Source organism: Rhea americana, unplaced genomic scaffold (genome assembly GCF_003343005.1).
Source record: "Rhea americana isolate MKP2758 unplaced genomic scaffold, rheAme1 scaffold_120, whole genome shotgun sequence".
NCBI lineage: Eukaryota > Metazoa > Chordata > Aves > Rheiformes > Rheidae > Rhea > Rhea americana.
In genome coordinates, this window is record NW_028185262.1 from 1,016,084 (window position 1) to 1,031,486 (window position 15,403).

A 15,403-nucleotide genomic window follows, 5' to 3' on the forward strand; every position below is an offset into this window, starting at 1 on the left:
TCTCAGTTATGAAACAGTGGTGACTCTCATACACATGTCAACGTTTCTTGTGGAATAAACAATAGCAGAGAAAAAAGTCGGGTTTAGGCAAGGAACCAAAGTTGTTTTCAGCTGAGATTTGAAATGAGGTAAGCCAGAAGTGAAATCAGCAACAGATGATACAGATACTGGCAGCATTGACAGTCTATGAATGATTCCATTTTCTTGTCATTGGCTTTTTGCAGGCTCCAGTAGTCCTCAGCCGAGATCACCATGATGTGAGTGGGACCGACAGTCCTTACAGAGAAACGTCAAATGTTTATGATGGATCYGCCTTCTGTGCAGGTCAGCAGAACAGCTGAGACTTGTCAGTCCAGGGAAACAAGGAAATTGTTTTAAAAGAGAAAWTTTTAATACAGCATTTTAAAAATGTTTTTGTTTAACCCTTTAATCCCCATTAATCAGATTTCCTGTGAACTTGACATAGAAGCTTTGTGGGATTTAAAAGTGATACAGAAATGAATGTTGACCTAGTTAAATATGACAGGCTCAGAATAATGATGATATAAATCTGAAGCAATGCTGAAAATTTGCTGACGATGCATCAGATTCTCCTAAATGTAAATGGAGAGCAGTCTGTCTCAGAGGACTATATCATTAGTCCTCTGATATTTGATTTTAATTTTGCATGTTGAGGTTTCAAGGAGGTGATCTGAGCAAAATTACAGTAGTACTTCCTTGGGATATAAAAGGTCAAAATCAGGTCTATAAAAGTACTTTACTCAAGAAAAATCTGGAGTGTTTGAAAAGGACATTTTCTGATCATGTGGGAACATACTTTGATAGTAAAAGCACAAGAATGGAGGTCAGGAGTTCTGGATTAGATTCCAAGCCTTGCTGCTCACTCACAGTGTGACTGTGGGCAACTCACATCATAAGTTTGCTATTCAAAAGGAGCTTTTAGTTCTGCATACCTGACCTGAGCTAACCAGAATCTGCTTTTGAGTTTGTGAAATGACACTTTAGAAGAATAAACCCAAGAACTATCAGATTGGAGACATGAAAAATGAATGAAGTGCTAAAAAACTTTAACCTGAATCTTCCTCAATTTTCTTTCTGTAAAGTGGAGATGATGATAATAGCTTTAGCTCAGTGGTCTTTCCACGTCATGAACTGACAGTCAGGAAGCGACTTGAGATATGAAGGTTCAAGCTGCTGCAGAAGGAGAAATTGATTGAGATACCTGAGAATATTGAATGACTTCTATTATGACTGGGAGTTCATAATAGAACTAAATTATGGCTCAATTTTAAGGAGAGAAGTTTCCTGCTATCTTAATTTGATTTCCTGATGAAGAGAGGCTYATAGCTGTGTGTCTATCAGCTCCACTTCAATAATTCTGTAGCACATTGGCCCATTCTAATGGACCAGATGCGTAGAGACCTCAATGTTTGATTCTGACAGGKTGTATGAAAATGGTGAAGCTGCATAAGGAAGTGATCCAGATCAGTGTCTCCACCGGGTGACTTAACCACATGAGTAAATCTCAGACAGTGTTCACAGGAGAGGGCAAGGCTTGCTAAATCCCGTTGCTTATCACAGTACCTGTTCTTGTTTATATYTTCTGAGTTACATGAATTATTTGCCCTTATCCAAAGCCTGCTGACTGCTGGTTTCAGTCGTCTTGGAAATCAGGCCTAACATGTTATATCAGATGAGCTTCTGAGAAAGTACAAGGCCATCTTAGATCTTCATCTTTCCTTCCTTTCCTGTCATTTTAGCACCACAGCATTTAAGCTGRTTCAATTGAAATTGGTTCCTCTGACATATTGGATTTTTTCAGAATGTTTCCCTGTCTCACTTCTTGTCACAATAAGTATCTCAGCCCAGTCCCTGGCCAAGCATGGGTCATTGCTGCCCTGCAAAGTGTATTTCAACACAGACATTTGTTCCATTAGTGACCTTTCTTGAAGCCAAAGAACAGGACATTATTGCACACTTAGTTTACTTGCCACACTCCTCGTCTGGCCTTGATTCTTWGCGTGCTAGTGACTGAGGAAAAAATCTGTACTTTTTTTAGAATATGAGGTTTTTAATCTCTCCTGTTCCCCTTCCTTCATGACAGCACTGTAATTATGATAATTGGGTTATTAAAGTGACATAATGCCACATAAAAGAAGCCATAATGGGGCTTTTGACAGCATTTAACATCGATTAATGCTTGAGTAAATTCATTTTTCCATCAGACAAGTAACAATTGTGGGTCTGCAAATGGGGCTATGGGGCTTATTTTTACTGTTAAAACCACAACAAATGATCTATAACTCCTGAAATAAAAAGTTCAGCACATTTTCTATGGGTTTCACCCCATTATTCTCTCCTGTGTGCCTCTCTTTCCACCTCTGAGAATGTCCTTTAGCACGCATACAGAGGTGGCAAAGGTTGGTGCCTTCAGCTGCATGACATATATGAAATTCTAATGAACATTTCAGTGGAAACTGTGCATTTGACATTAGTCCCCTAAATTACTTTTCTCCATTAAAAAAAAATAATAATAAAACAAACATCTTGTCTGACTTCTGCAGTTACAGGGTCATAGGGGGGTAAAATTCCCTCATGTCCAGAGAATTAGGGCCATACCACTTCCAACCCAGGTTTGTTCCCAAAATACAGCTCACGAGCTTTAGTTTTTCTCTCCCCCCCGCCCCAGCTGAACTCACTCAGTGGTTCGATCTGAGACCACTTCAGTTCAGGCTCTCCTGAGAGCTGCAAGATATGTAGGTTTTCAAAAAATGTCTCCTCATGTTGTAAGCTTACACATGGATGTGTCCAGGCGTTCCAGTGAGTGGACTGTATTTCTTGCCACCCTCAGGAGGTATCAGCCAGCTGAGGAATAGTAGATTCTTCAACTGCTTGAACTTGATCAGAAATTTAGAAGGCATCAGAGTCCTCTCAAACCACAGTGGAAATTGGTTTTTGCTTCCCCTGTTGGGGATAGAGGGAAATAATCTCTTACTGTTTCTCCCAAGCATGAGGTGTGTTCACTATATGTATCTGTGAGAGAAGTCGTGAGTAAACTCTGCTTCCATCAGTGCCTCCACACACTCACAATGAAGTTGCCAGCAGAAGGAAAGAGCAGCTCAACCAAAACCAAACAGAGTGTACCAGGGCTGTTGTAACATGTCTCCTTTCCTCCTAGACATGGCAGTACAAAACTTTGTAGGAGACGCATTCAGAGGAGCTACCTGGGTCGCCTTGCACAATGGTGGTGGTGTTGGCTGGTAAGGAGAACCGACTTATGTTTCTGAAGATGGACTCTCAATCCAGTTATCACTGCTGTGTATGTTTGTGGGGAAGAGAGACAGGGAGGGGACTGTAGAGAAGATGTGGTATATATTACTGGAGTAGTACAATGCTGTGATCATAGGGAGGATGCGCTTGGAGACAAGGGCTGAAAGGATGCATTATAAGGTGAAGTGTGGTGTTGTATGAGGCTTTTTTAATTAATGTCCATATGTCAAGAAAAAGTGTTTTGGACATTGGCCATGGCACAGTTTGGAGAACTTAATTGTCCAAATAAGGACAGTCTGCTGTGGTCTTTTTGAACAGATCCCATTTCCAAAGTTGTCTTCACACATGCACAGCTAGAGTGTTAGCGGATGGATTATGTTTAGGTTTCCCCTTAAGCTGCATTTAAATCTTTGACCTTAGGACCCCAATATAAATGCCCATGTGCTAAAGTGCAATGAGGGGTTATTGATACAAAACAGCTCAGGTGCCAGCAACCCCCCCCCCCACTCTCCCTTCTCTCCACTTGCTCATGCCTGGTAGAATAAAAGACCACAGCCAAGTAAAGACTTGATTAAACAGCTCCTCCTTCACCTAAGACACAGAACTGAGAGAAATACCCAAGCTAAGAAGCAGAATGAGAGAAATATCATATATGGAGAAGGAAGTTCATCTCCTCATATGGCAATAAAGAGACTCTGGATTGGCAGAGGTTTAGGGGAAAGAGTGGCGGTACTGTGGGGTCAGTCGCCTGGTTTGCTCATTCTGGCAGAGTCTAGCAAAGCATCTCCCATTTACAGTCATGTCTTTATTTTGTGGTGTAGCTGGTGAAAAGGGAGACACCCTTCTACTAAATACTATAGTGCCTCTATTAAATACTATAGTGATCCCTCTCACTTAGCTGTTCCATCCAGCTTCTCCAGAATATGCTAACAAGAGCAAGCCAGATTTAAAGAACTTATTACAGATGTTATCCGCAGAGATACTCAAGGATTTTTGATAATTTCTTATYCTGATGAGCTAGAGATAGAAAAATATTCCTTCAAATCAGATGGAGAATTCCCTCCTGTGCAGTCTATATAACTTTTATTTCAGTGAAGTAGCTGTTGAATAGAAGGTATGTGAGAGCAAAATTGGATCATGGAATGAGAAAGGTCTCTGAGGGGTTAATCACATGCAGTGAAAATCTAGCTCTATAGATTTCAGTGATAACCATCAAGGCGAGGATTTCATTCATAACTTCCAGAGTCCCAGGTGAAAAATACATACTGGCATACCTACCTATTCTGGTTGCCTCAGTATCTAGAGATTGCAGCAGACTAGATCTATTTGAATAGCTTTTGCTGAGTTTAACCTTTAAAGAAATCTGGTCATGAAATACAAGCAAACACAATCACTGTGCACTATGTATTGTTCAAAGTATTTGGAGTATTTTTATAATTGTTTAATTACAATGGATATTGTTATTATAATTGCTTATTGTTATTATAATGGATATTGTTATAATGGACAATATTATGGATATTATTGTAATTGCTTATACCAGAAGTTATTTGTTCTGTGTGTTGATGATGTTTATTCAAAATTCAAACCATACAAATTATAATATTCCTTATCTCTCTCTGGCCTTTTTCAAGGCCAGTCCSTTCTGCACATTTTTAGCCCTCTGAGCAATCTAAAGAGAGGTTGGCCGAATGGTGAGACTACCTCTATTTCTGGAAAACTGGCAGTGGCCAGACTGCAATTCCGGTTTTACTGTTTTAATTGGTTCTTTAAGTGGAGTTACATCACTGAAAAGAAGCTATCTCTGAAGGCAGAGCAGAGGTACTGTCACTTACATAATAAATAGGAAAAACAGCATGTGGTTATTCACTGAAATCAACATATCCATAGAAAAGCAAGGATATATATATATATATATATATATATATATATTTTCCCCCTCCCGTCTCCTACCAGTTCCTATGGCTGCTTAGTGGCTTGTCGTTATGTAACAGTATCTGCTCACCTTGTTCTTGGGAGTAGTCTTAGCCCTCTGTGATTAAATTATTGTGCTTCAGTGAAGAATGTGGAGCCTGAAAATTAGGCCTGTCTCTGTACGAGCCTTAATAAGCCATCATGCTGAGACTCGGACGTGGTAACAATGTCGTGTCATTAGGTGCCACAGTCTGGAGAGCTCCCGAAAGCCGTGGCGTGACAGGTGGTTCTGCTCGGCTTAACTAATCATGGCACCACCCCAGCAAGTTACAGSACTATCCTCCTTTGCCTTCTAAGGAGGAAGAGAGGAATAATTTAATGGTGGGAAAAGAAACAAAAYCAACCCCCCTACCACTACAAATTGCTTTCTTTGCCTGGAAGAGTAAGATGCTTTCAGGTTTTTCTTTGCCTCTGGAGAGGTAAAAATTCAGTTGATTTTGCCACAAAGAAATCTCCATGKGCATAAAAAACATCTCATCTTGTGGACAGCTGATATGGAGGTGTGAAAGTGCATATGGAAGCTGACGTATATTTATAAACCAATATGCACATGATTAGGAAGAAATCAAATTGTTATTGGAACATCTCTGTTCAGGGAGTTCAGAAATGGCAACTGCACTGTGTTCATCTACCTGTCTTCCCTGCAGAGGTTGGGCTTGCCTGAAACTGTTGACAGATCTGGCATATCTTCCTGAAGAGGCTAGAAAAATGCCTTTTACATGCTTTGATTTTATGTGCTGGAGCCTTGTGGGGCAAACACAAAAAACAGGATTAATGTTTATTTAGCTGGAATCTGCATCACATGTGCTGCTTGAGAGATTTAAGATTAACATATTCTTGACCATAATTACAGCAAATGAATGCCATTCTCTTCTTGCAGCCTGTTTATTTGCAGGAGAATATATATTAGCACARAGTCTGAGTAACCTGTAGTAACAAAAAGGCAGAAGTAATTTAAGAATTGAACTACACTGTTGACAGTGTGACATCTTGATTGTGAGAGAGGCCTTGTTTTCTTTGATCACCTTAAAAGGAGACATCTGGAAATTACAGGAGGTAGCTTAGGTCAAAATGCCACATGTTTTTTTAATTACCTGAAAATATGACCCAATACTAATGAAGGCAGAGAGCACCCCTTTAAAAGTGAGAAGTTTTGCTAGAAAATCCATGCTAACAAACATTGGTGTTTAATTTATGAGTGATATTTAGACAGTAGGACAGATTCTGATGAGTGCTTCTGATTCACACTGGAGTAACTCCATGGAAATTGATGGAGAGACTCTAAATTTATGGAGTGCAAGTAAGATCAGACGCTCACTGTTCGTGCCTAAGCTTCAAAGGATGCTCTTTGGGATACTGTGCACAGAGGGGATTTTTGCCACTGAATGAACATCATTTGCCAGTGTAGAATATCTTTAGAAAGCACCAGTCCAGAGGTCTGATTTTTCTTATTGTCCAATGTTGTCAATAGGCTGAGTTGAGGTGTGATTTTACTGTGATCTCATTTACACATTGATTTTGATACTCTGTGTTTATGTATCTGGAAACAATCTGAAATTTCAGCACAAGCTTTCAGTTAACCTCAAGCAACAAAATCAAGCTAGATACGGAACAGAATAAGCTGGTACTGCCCTTGTGGATGCCCATTTGCCCACTTCAGGAATTAATGTTACTCTAGATAGTGACTTGTACCACTTTGGCATTTACTGGCAATCAAAATTATCTATCCACATTACTATTACATTGCTGCTGGATTTGGTCATGGGGAAATGAATGTAACTGTCAATTGAACTTGTGCAAGTAACACTTTGCTCCGAGGCCCAGGTTGCATTCTGATCCATTCKGCTGGTGTGAAATGAGACTCGTTCCACTTGGTAAGAGGAATCCTCAGCTCCTTAGCTACAACCTGCAGCCAAATTGCTGTAATTAAACTGATTTGCACATACAGCTTAGAGTACTGTCAGTGTAAAGAACAACATGGGATRAGCTTTTTCTCTGTAGAAAAAAATCCTTTACAGCTGCAACATGGGCTGGCCTGTTAGATGTGGACACAAAGTGAGCTTTGCTGTGTGGGTTTTTAAGACTACTGCTAATTTGGTCTAGCTACACAAAAGCAGCAGAGTGTAATGAGGTAACTGGCTGTGGTCTTCATACAATGACATTTGTACTGTTCTAGTCAGGTTGGCCATTTCTTTCTAAGATGAYGATGATAACAAGAGGTGTTTAAAAATAGTATTTGAAAGAAATTCAAAAGTGTGGATGTTTGCTTTCATCTCAATGTGAGACTAAGAGCAGAATTAATGAAATATTTCACAAAATAAAAAGTTCCTTGAAATTAAATTTCAGGCTGAAAAGTGTTGATAGTRTCAATCCAGAAGAAACATCTCATTTTGAAATATCAGCAATCACAGTGTTCAAACATCTCAATTGAAAACATGACTCTGTTTCAAATTCCTCTACTCACCATAAGAAACTGATTCCTCGGCTGTCATTCTGCTAGGAGAACTGTCAGCTCCACGAAAATTGTATTTCAACAGAAAARGTATTTAGCTATTTCAGCCAGCTCTAATAATGGTAAGGAGTTCAGAGAATAGTAACATGATGTGAGATCTGGAGTTCTCAATAAGTTCCTTAATAAGCCCCTACGTATCMCATTGCTCGTGCATATAACTAGTGAAAGGAAGTGAACATCATGTAAGTAACAATATAACACTAAAAATAGGAAAAACRTGAGTTCTGATTTCAGGAAGTAGATCTGAGGTCTGTCAGGCTCTGATGTAGCCTTCTAAGAAAAGAGAGCAAAGACCCTGTTTTTGGGGAAGCTCAGGTTGCTGCTGGAAAAAATACAGTAAGAAATAGTTCTGTACTGGATTGGGAGACACCTAACTTCAACCTGATTCTTGGATATGTCTAATGTTACTCTGTGTAAATGCTGTGAACTTCTGTTAGCTATAAAACACAGGACAAATCCTGCTTCTAGAAACCTCCATTAGTATTCTCCTGTACCATGTGTGTTTTTAAGTAGGATATGCCCCCTTTCTCTCAAATATTACTGATGCTGAGAAATAATGCCAGAACTCTCTTACAGATTTACAGCAACAGATAATTTTCCAACCATTCTCACTACTATTCGCCACATGCATCAAAACAGGAACTTGAGCAGGCCAGATTYGGAAGCTAGACAAGACCGTTTGCTCTGCATGTTTTCCCTGTCTTTTTAAAACCAGACTGATATTACTCCCAAGTATATCTGCTAGTTTGTTGCGTAGTTCTGTTCTTCTCCTGCTAATAAGTCTGCTTCTCGAGAAGTTGGCTCTGATGTCTTTAAATATCTGTCTCATACAAAACAAATGGCTGATTTTGAAATGATTGAGGCAGATGTTTGTTAAGTGGTTGTTAACATTTCTCTAATAAAACACTCTCCTATTTGTCCTGAGAGAATATAAACAGATCCATCTGTTTCAGTAAGTATGTAGTCCTCTCATCGTTCTGCCTATATAGCAGGCCCTGGGGTGGCAAAAATGAACAGTCTGATCTTCAAAAATCCCTGAGTTATTGCTTCTGATGACTGAAGAGTTACCTAACGTTTTCCTGCTTGTTGTTTCTAAAGCCCGTACAGAGTGTGGTCCTCAGGAGGTGCAGAGCAAGCACTTGGAGCAGGCACTGGTTGCTAGCTGGGCGTTACAGGGAAGACAGCATAGGTTTCCAGCCCTATTCCAAACTAGGCCTTTGCACTCCTAATTTTTTAAGGTATAAAAGGTCATTGATAATGTCTTTTATTCAGCATCATTTCTATGTTCTCATCCTTCTTTCTGCAGTGCAACCGAACAAATTCACTTTTGCAAATTTTGTGAGATTGACTTGGGTTCTTTTGGTTTATTTATTTATCTTTTTTTTAATAATTTTACTTTTCAGGGGTGAAGTGATCAATGGGGGCTTTGGCCTTGTTTTGGATGGGTCCACAGAGGCTGAAGAACGAGCTAAGATGATGCTCAGCTGGGATGTTTCCAATGGAGTAAGCAAATCTCATAATATATGTCGATTATAAATACCATCCTCCTGTCTTAAAATGTGCCTTCACTTCGGTCTAGCTTTGTTCAGGTACTCAGATTCCTTTGCTCCTACTCATTTTAACTGTATGGGAGTATGACTATCCAGGCAAGAGTGTGGGATCTTGCCCTTTTTATCCCAGGATTAGTCCCGATGGGCCAAATGACTYATTCTGTCCACTCCTAAAATGGGCTGCTTATGAATGAGCCTGATCCCACTGAAATCGATGGGTTGTTTTCAACCAACTTCAATGAGCTCTGAGTCATAAAAGAAGCTGAGAAATTCTTGGGTCAGGAATTTACTGTAAAATGTTCAGAGCACCCTCTTTGACTTTATAACATACTGGAGTCCAATCATTTCCACATATCAGATTATTTTAAATTAGACCTTTGTTATGCTTTTTATTTGCCTCCATAGTATTGAGAACTCTATGAACTTCAGTCGTGTGTATCCCAAACTTTGATCTAGATTTCTTGAAGTGCTTGTCGTTTAAGTGCCAGCTTGTGCAGCCCTTGCTAATATTTGAGAGGGTTTTTGTCTTCTATTAGGGTTTAGATGGACCTTGGTTTTTTTAAGACTGCGATTCCATCTCTTAATGAGCAGAAATGGTTGTTCAGCTCAGCCAGATGAAGTCAGTATTCTTGTGTCAAGATGTCTTTATTCAGTACTGACAGAGAGCACATCCAGTAAGGTGTGATGATATACAGTCCAATTAAAAGAAAAAAAATGATTGTGCATAACTTAACCTCACAAGGGCTTGATATGTTAAAGGAACTCCTTGAAGATGCTGACATGATCTGTTGTTCTCAGAAGAATGAAAATTTCTTCATGTCTTAGATCTGAACTTTTTTTTTTTTTCATGAAGGGCCCAACTCTCTGGGGAGGGATAAAAAAAAAAAAAAAAGGAAAGGGGCAGGGGGAGGAGAAGAACAATTTGCAAGTATTCGCTGTCCTAGAGCTGAAATAACATATTAATAAACTATCAAGGGCGTGACTTGTAAATCTGAGCCACGAAGGCAAGCCCTTAACAAGCACTGGGCATCAGAGACTGCCTATTAAAAACTCAGTAAATCTTTTGCTGCTCTAGTTTATTGCAAGTAAAAGCCCCGCTCCTCCATGCACATATTTAAAAAGGACAATCTGAGGATGTTGCTCATTTTATATACCAGACTGGAAGGAGCCTGGAGTGCATCCTAGAAAATACGTTCTAGGAATAGTCATAGGTGAGTGGCAGGGAAATTGACTTTTTAACTTAAAAGGCCGTTTCCAGCTCTTATTGATGTGATCTTGGCAACTTATTATTAGCCGTAGGTTAATCATATGCTTAAATATTTTGCTAAATTGGAACCTAAGTATTTTCTTGCTTGGATACTTTTGAGTCTTGCTGAATATTCCAGGCACTGATTTGTAATTTGTAATAAAATGAGATTTGTAATGCTATGGAATACAGGGAAGTACTTACTTCCTTTGTGCCAAATATTTACATTTTTATTCATTTAGGGAGTTTTGCCTGTATACAGACCAATGTGCAGAGCTTTGCCATTGGAAGAGGGCACCAGCAGTTCCCTTGGCATCCATGGAGTTTGACCCATAGGTACTGTCAGAGAGTTTGGCTCCATAATTTATAGTTTGAAAATGCATTGAATGACCTTTACATTTTTCCTGTTAATATCTATCCTACTACAAAAGCATTGATTGCTTAAACTGTAGTGTTATCTAAAACAACAGCTAGTTTTACAGTGCTTGGATGGAGAATAAGCTTGTTTAGGGAGGGAGCTTTGTGGCTTACCTGTTTATAAGGTATCTGGCTCTACCAGTCTTATTAGCCCAAATTACGTTACAGTATGAAAATGTACCAAGTCCATCCAACAACTACTCATAAAAATACTTTGAGAGAAGAGGTAAGTATTACAAAAATTATTTCCTACATCAGTYTGGAAACTTGGAACTGGCAAGGGATTGGATGGTTTATTACAATGAAATTGTGTGYSTGTGTYTGCACAAACATTGGGTAAGATGGGATGTGGCAAGGAAAATGTACAATCTTTATACCCATTGATTTTCTGRTCTGACAGGTTGCCAGACGCTGCTGGTCAGGTAATGACTACGCTTATGAGACAATCTGCCAAGCAATGAAAGAGAATGKCACATTGAAGGTGACTCTCCCGCACAAGGTGGCAGATGAGAGCATCTTGGAGCAAGCCTTGCAATGTTAATGATATTCCAAATGCAATGTTGTCCTTGCAGATGCACTCTGAAGTTGCTTCCTTGATACCCTTCTTTGCTTTCTGGCTAAGTGATAAAACTCTTGCACATGTCTCTTCTAGGGGAGTTTCTTCTCCCCCCCCCCCAGCCCTTCCTTTAACTCATAAGGGGTCAAACCTGAATCTATGTATGTGACAGGTCCACTGATGTCAGGAACATATTTGGAATGATATTTGCAGTAAGATACTATTCATTGTAAAGAAAGGAACTGGAAGTTGGTTCCTGATAATTCAGCTTTATAAAAAAAATCCACTTATTTTTGACAATTCAGAAATTAAGGAGACTTGGATCTTGGCYGATCAGTTGTAGAACTGGAAATTGGAACTCTCCATTCTAATTTGGAGTCTGCTGCTAACAGCACATAGCCATKAAATCCAATACTCAGACAGGGTGTGTGTGAAAAGACTTATGGAATTATTCTTCAGATGATGGAGGGTGTACTGATGTCACATGTACTAGACTGAAGCTTTTTTATACTGCCATGAAAGCGATTTGGTGTTTTCAATACAAAGGGACAAATAAACAGTATATGGTTAGCGCAGCTAGCCTGTRTGTGTTTTTGCCTGGAAAATGATTGCCTGAGATTTTCACCACAAGCAGGACCAGAATGCATTGCCAGATAAAGTAAGTGAAAAAGCCTGAGGGTRCTAACTACTAAACCATTTCCAAATGCCTTACGTCAAGGCCGGGAAAATGTGGAACAACTCACAGTAAATTAGTAGGAGTGAAATTCCACATCAGTTCAAGATGAGATGGTGCCATTCTGCTGAACCTGATACTGTATCCACTTTGCTCAAGTGGAGCAAGCTTCTACAGCAGAGCAAGCTTATCGCTCTGAGCCAGCAAAGTGGAGCATCTCCTAAGTACGTGGAAACCTCTGAGAAGGTCTAGATCCTTAGTGCTGGCCTCTAGTTTTTCCACAAGAGAAAAAAAAATAGGCTACTCACACATTTGGAGGTGAGTAGTGCAATAGGTAAGGCACAATAACAAAATGATCATCTAGATTTTTTTCTGAAATAAGACAGGGATTCAATAAAATAGGGATTTGTGATTCAAAAACATCAGCTTTTTACTCTGTTCACGTGCTGTGCATGTCTCCAGCTGAACATTGCGAGTGGCATCTGCTTGCAACCGAACCTTCTGTGAAGTACAATCTGCAGTTGATTGGAACTGCTTTATATTGTGGGAAAAACACCCATATTGCCAAGTTGTACGATTGAGATGTGAGTAGTTGTCAGCCAGATTTGACAGCTTTTGCTTTAACATATGTTATATATTACCTGTTATTAATAACTACACTGGATTGGGCCCAAAGTTATTACTTGGTAGCTGTATCCTATAAAACCACTTTAGTCTTCATAATCCAAAAGCACTGGGGTACAGTTTTGTCATAAGGAACACGCACGATCTCTTTGTACTAAAGAATGTAGGTCTGCTCCATAGATTTATCTTAATTCTGAATTTAAATTCCACTAAAGACAAAATGTTGAAGAAATATTTTGTTATGGATTCTTCACCTACTTTTGCGTTATTTAGTACTGGGTACCTGCCAGCATGCTCGCCTTTGTATCGCAGACAAAAGGAAACCTGTTTTCATCCTGTGGTTTTACTGACCAGATGACTTAACTTTGCACGTACACCCCTGTTTAATGCCACTCACGTCCCTGGGCTTTTATTTGTAAGCCCAGACTACTTGTAGGGAGACTCAGAACTCAAAAACTAGCTCTGTGCAAGAGCTGCTAGTTGAAGATTGTATTATAAAGTGTATGTCTGTTTACTTAATATGAGTAAGTAACGTGAGTTGTAAAAAGGCAGTGAATTGACAAGCAGTTTATCATATTTATGAATACTCACTGCAGCTTATTTGTATTATGAAGTATTTTTAATTATGTGTATACATTTAAACCTACTTTGTGGTCCTTTGACAGCATATCTGAAAGGACTTAACTGATGTGAACTGACTGAGGCTTACRCTGCCTTTGGGAGAGCACAGGGGAACAGGAACCTATTTCCCACTCCTCGGAATACGCAGCAGGTGATGCTCATGTCATTTCTAGGAGGAAGACCTCGCTCCCAGACAAACACACAAAAAAAGGCAGAGAAGTCTTCTCCAAAGCGTATGTCTGCAGCCACCACAGCAGGTCCACACAACAGACATTGAGGTAGTGAATTTCTGTAGCRAGGTCTCAGGCTTGCCAGAGGCTCAGCTGTCCTTCCAAGGAGCCCTGATATCTTGATGCTTTCCTTGTAGTATGGAGGTGCTTGTCCTGAGAAGCTTGTACCTGGCTGCAGGCAGAAGCAAGAGAACAACAAACCCGAATGAGGAAGGATCATTAATAGAGGACATTTGTCTGCCTGTCGCTGTAACTAGGTGGTTTTCAAGGCAACTTTTTTTAAAGGCATCGTTTTTGCTCTCGGAGAGCTGCCAGCTGCTCTGAGGATACTGTCAAATCTCTCCAGCCTATGGCACATGCAAGGGATTTGTGGCTAGATATTTTTCTTCCCTCCTTCAGGTGTGACATTCCTCAATCAAAGATGCACCTGATATACTAACCAACACTGTGCCAAACCTTTCTTTTCCTGGGAATGTGAAGAAAGGCTGCTGAAGGGCACTGCAAAGACCTCTGCAGTGAGGTCTGGATGGCCCAGAGCAGTGAGGAGCAGGCACTGCCCAGATGCAGGGGCAGTCAGCAGTGGGGTAAGCGGGGCATCTCGGGGAGGCTGAGCTGAGGCAGCCAGCGCCTTCGGCTGGGACTTCTCCTTTGGGTGGAAGGCTGCAAAAGGCGCACAGCGTGGCTGCGTGCGCACCTGCAGCCCTATTGCAAGGGGAACTAGCTCCCCCAGAGCCGAGTGTGCCTGSCCAGCAGCTTCCCATCCTCGCTCTTCGAGACCCGACACAGTATCGCTCCGGGGAGAGGAGAAAGCCCTCGCMCGGCGGCAGGAGCACGGCACCATCTGCTGGGTGCATCTCGCYGCTCCTGGAGGCACCGGGGGGCTCGTGCCATCTCTGGCCATGAGCATTTATTTGATCAAGTAACAGGAAGAGAAGAGCCATAAGGCGGCTCAATATTGACTCACAAAGAGTCTTGCACAAGAATTAATTTTTTAATGCATTAGCTGAATTTATAGTTCTTACCTGTGTTCAACAACCTTCAGCACCACTATGTTGTTCGACAGCCTCTTTCCTATCCTGTATCGCCTCTTGTGTTTGCGTTTCTGTCCTTCCCCCCCCTTCCTTTGCAGTGCATTCCCCTGTGCACAGCAATTTGCAATGTCTTTAAGACCCTTCTCCCGTGCACTGAAAAAGCGCACCGCGACGGGGGCTGCGGAGACGGAGCGGCACAGCCTGTGCTTTGAACAGCAATGGGGAAGCCGCGTCGCTCGATGTAATGTCTTATTAACGGTTAATGCACAATTTTTACATTTCCATTGAAGGTGTAGGGGAATGTTTTTACCAAAATCGTTAGAAGTTATAACTCTCCCAGTGTGGTTGGAGGCTGATAGAAGTGCTTTGCTCTGGCGTAGCTTATCCCTTGACATTAACAGGAATACAAACACACTGGAATAGCCCGTAAATGCAAATATATTGGAATAACCTCTAAATGCCAGAAGAATGCTAGCTGTGCCACTTTGCGCTAGCTACTTGAGACCGGGAGATAGGGAAGAGAAGGCGCTCAGGGCTGCACGGCGGCCGTCCGCGGCCGGGGGGAGGCCGCTGCCCGCGCCCCGCTCCGCCCCGTCCACGCTTCCGCGCTCCGCGTTTCGCCTCCCGCCTCCCGGCCCGCTCGCGCTCCGCTCCGCTGTCGGCCGCGCTCCGGGTTTCCCCGCTCGCCGCGCGGCGCCC

At 41.2% G+C, this 15,403-nt stretch overlaps 1 protein-coding gene across 1 annotated transcript in view; it reads left to right on the forward strand.

Moving 5' to 3' along the window:
- The window catches only part of UROC1 (urocanate hydratase 1), a 37,168-nt gene extending 25,091 nt beyond the window's left edge, over positions 1-12,077 (forward strand). Inside the window, exons 16-19 of the mRNA XM_085323762.1 lie at positions 225-324; positions 3,179-3,260; positions 9,160-9,259; positions 11,370-12,077. Coding sequence (XP_085179888.1) covers positions 225-324; positions 3,179-3,260; positions 9,160-9,259; positions 11,370-11,510 — 423 coding nt within the window. The 3' untranslated portion in view covers positions 11,511-12,077. The remainder of the gene's footprint in view (positions 1-224; positions 325-3,178; positions 3,261-9,159; positions 9,260-11,369) is intronic.
- The last annotated feature ends 3,326 nt before the right edge of the window (positions 12,078-15,403 follow it).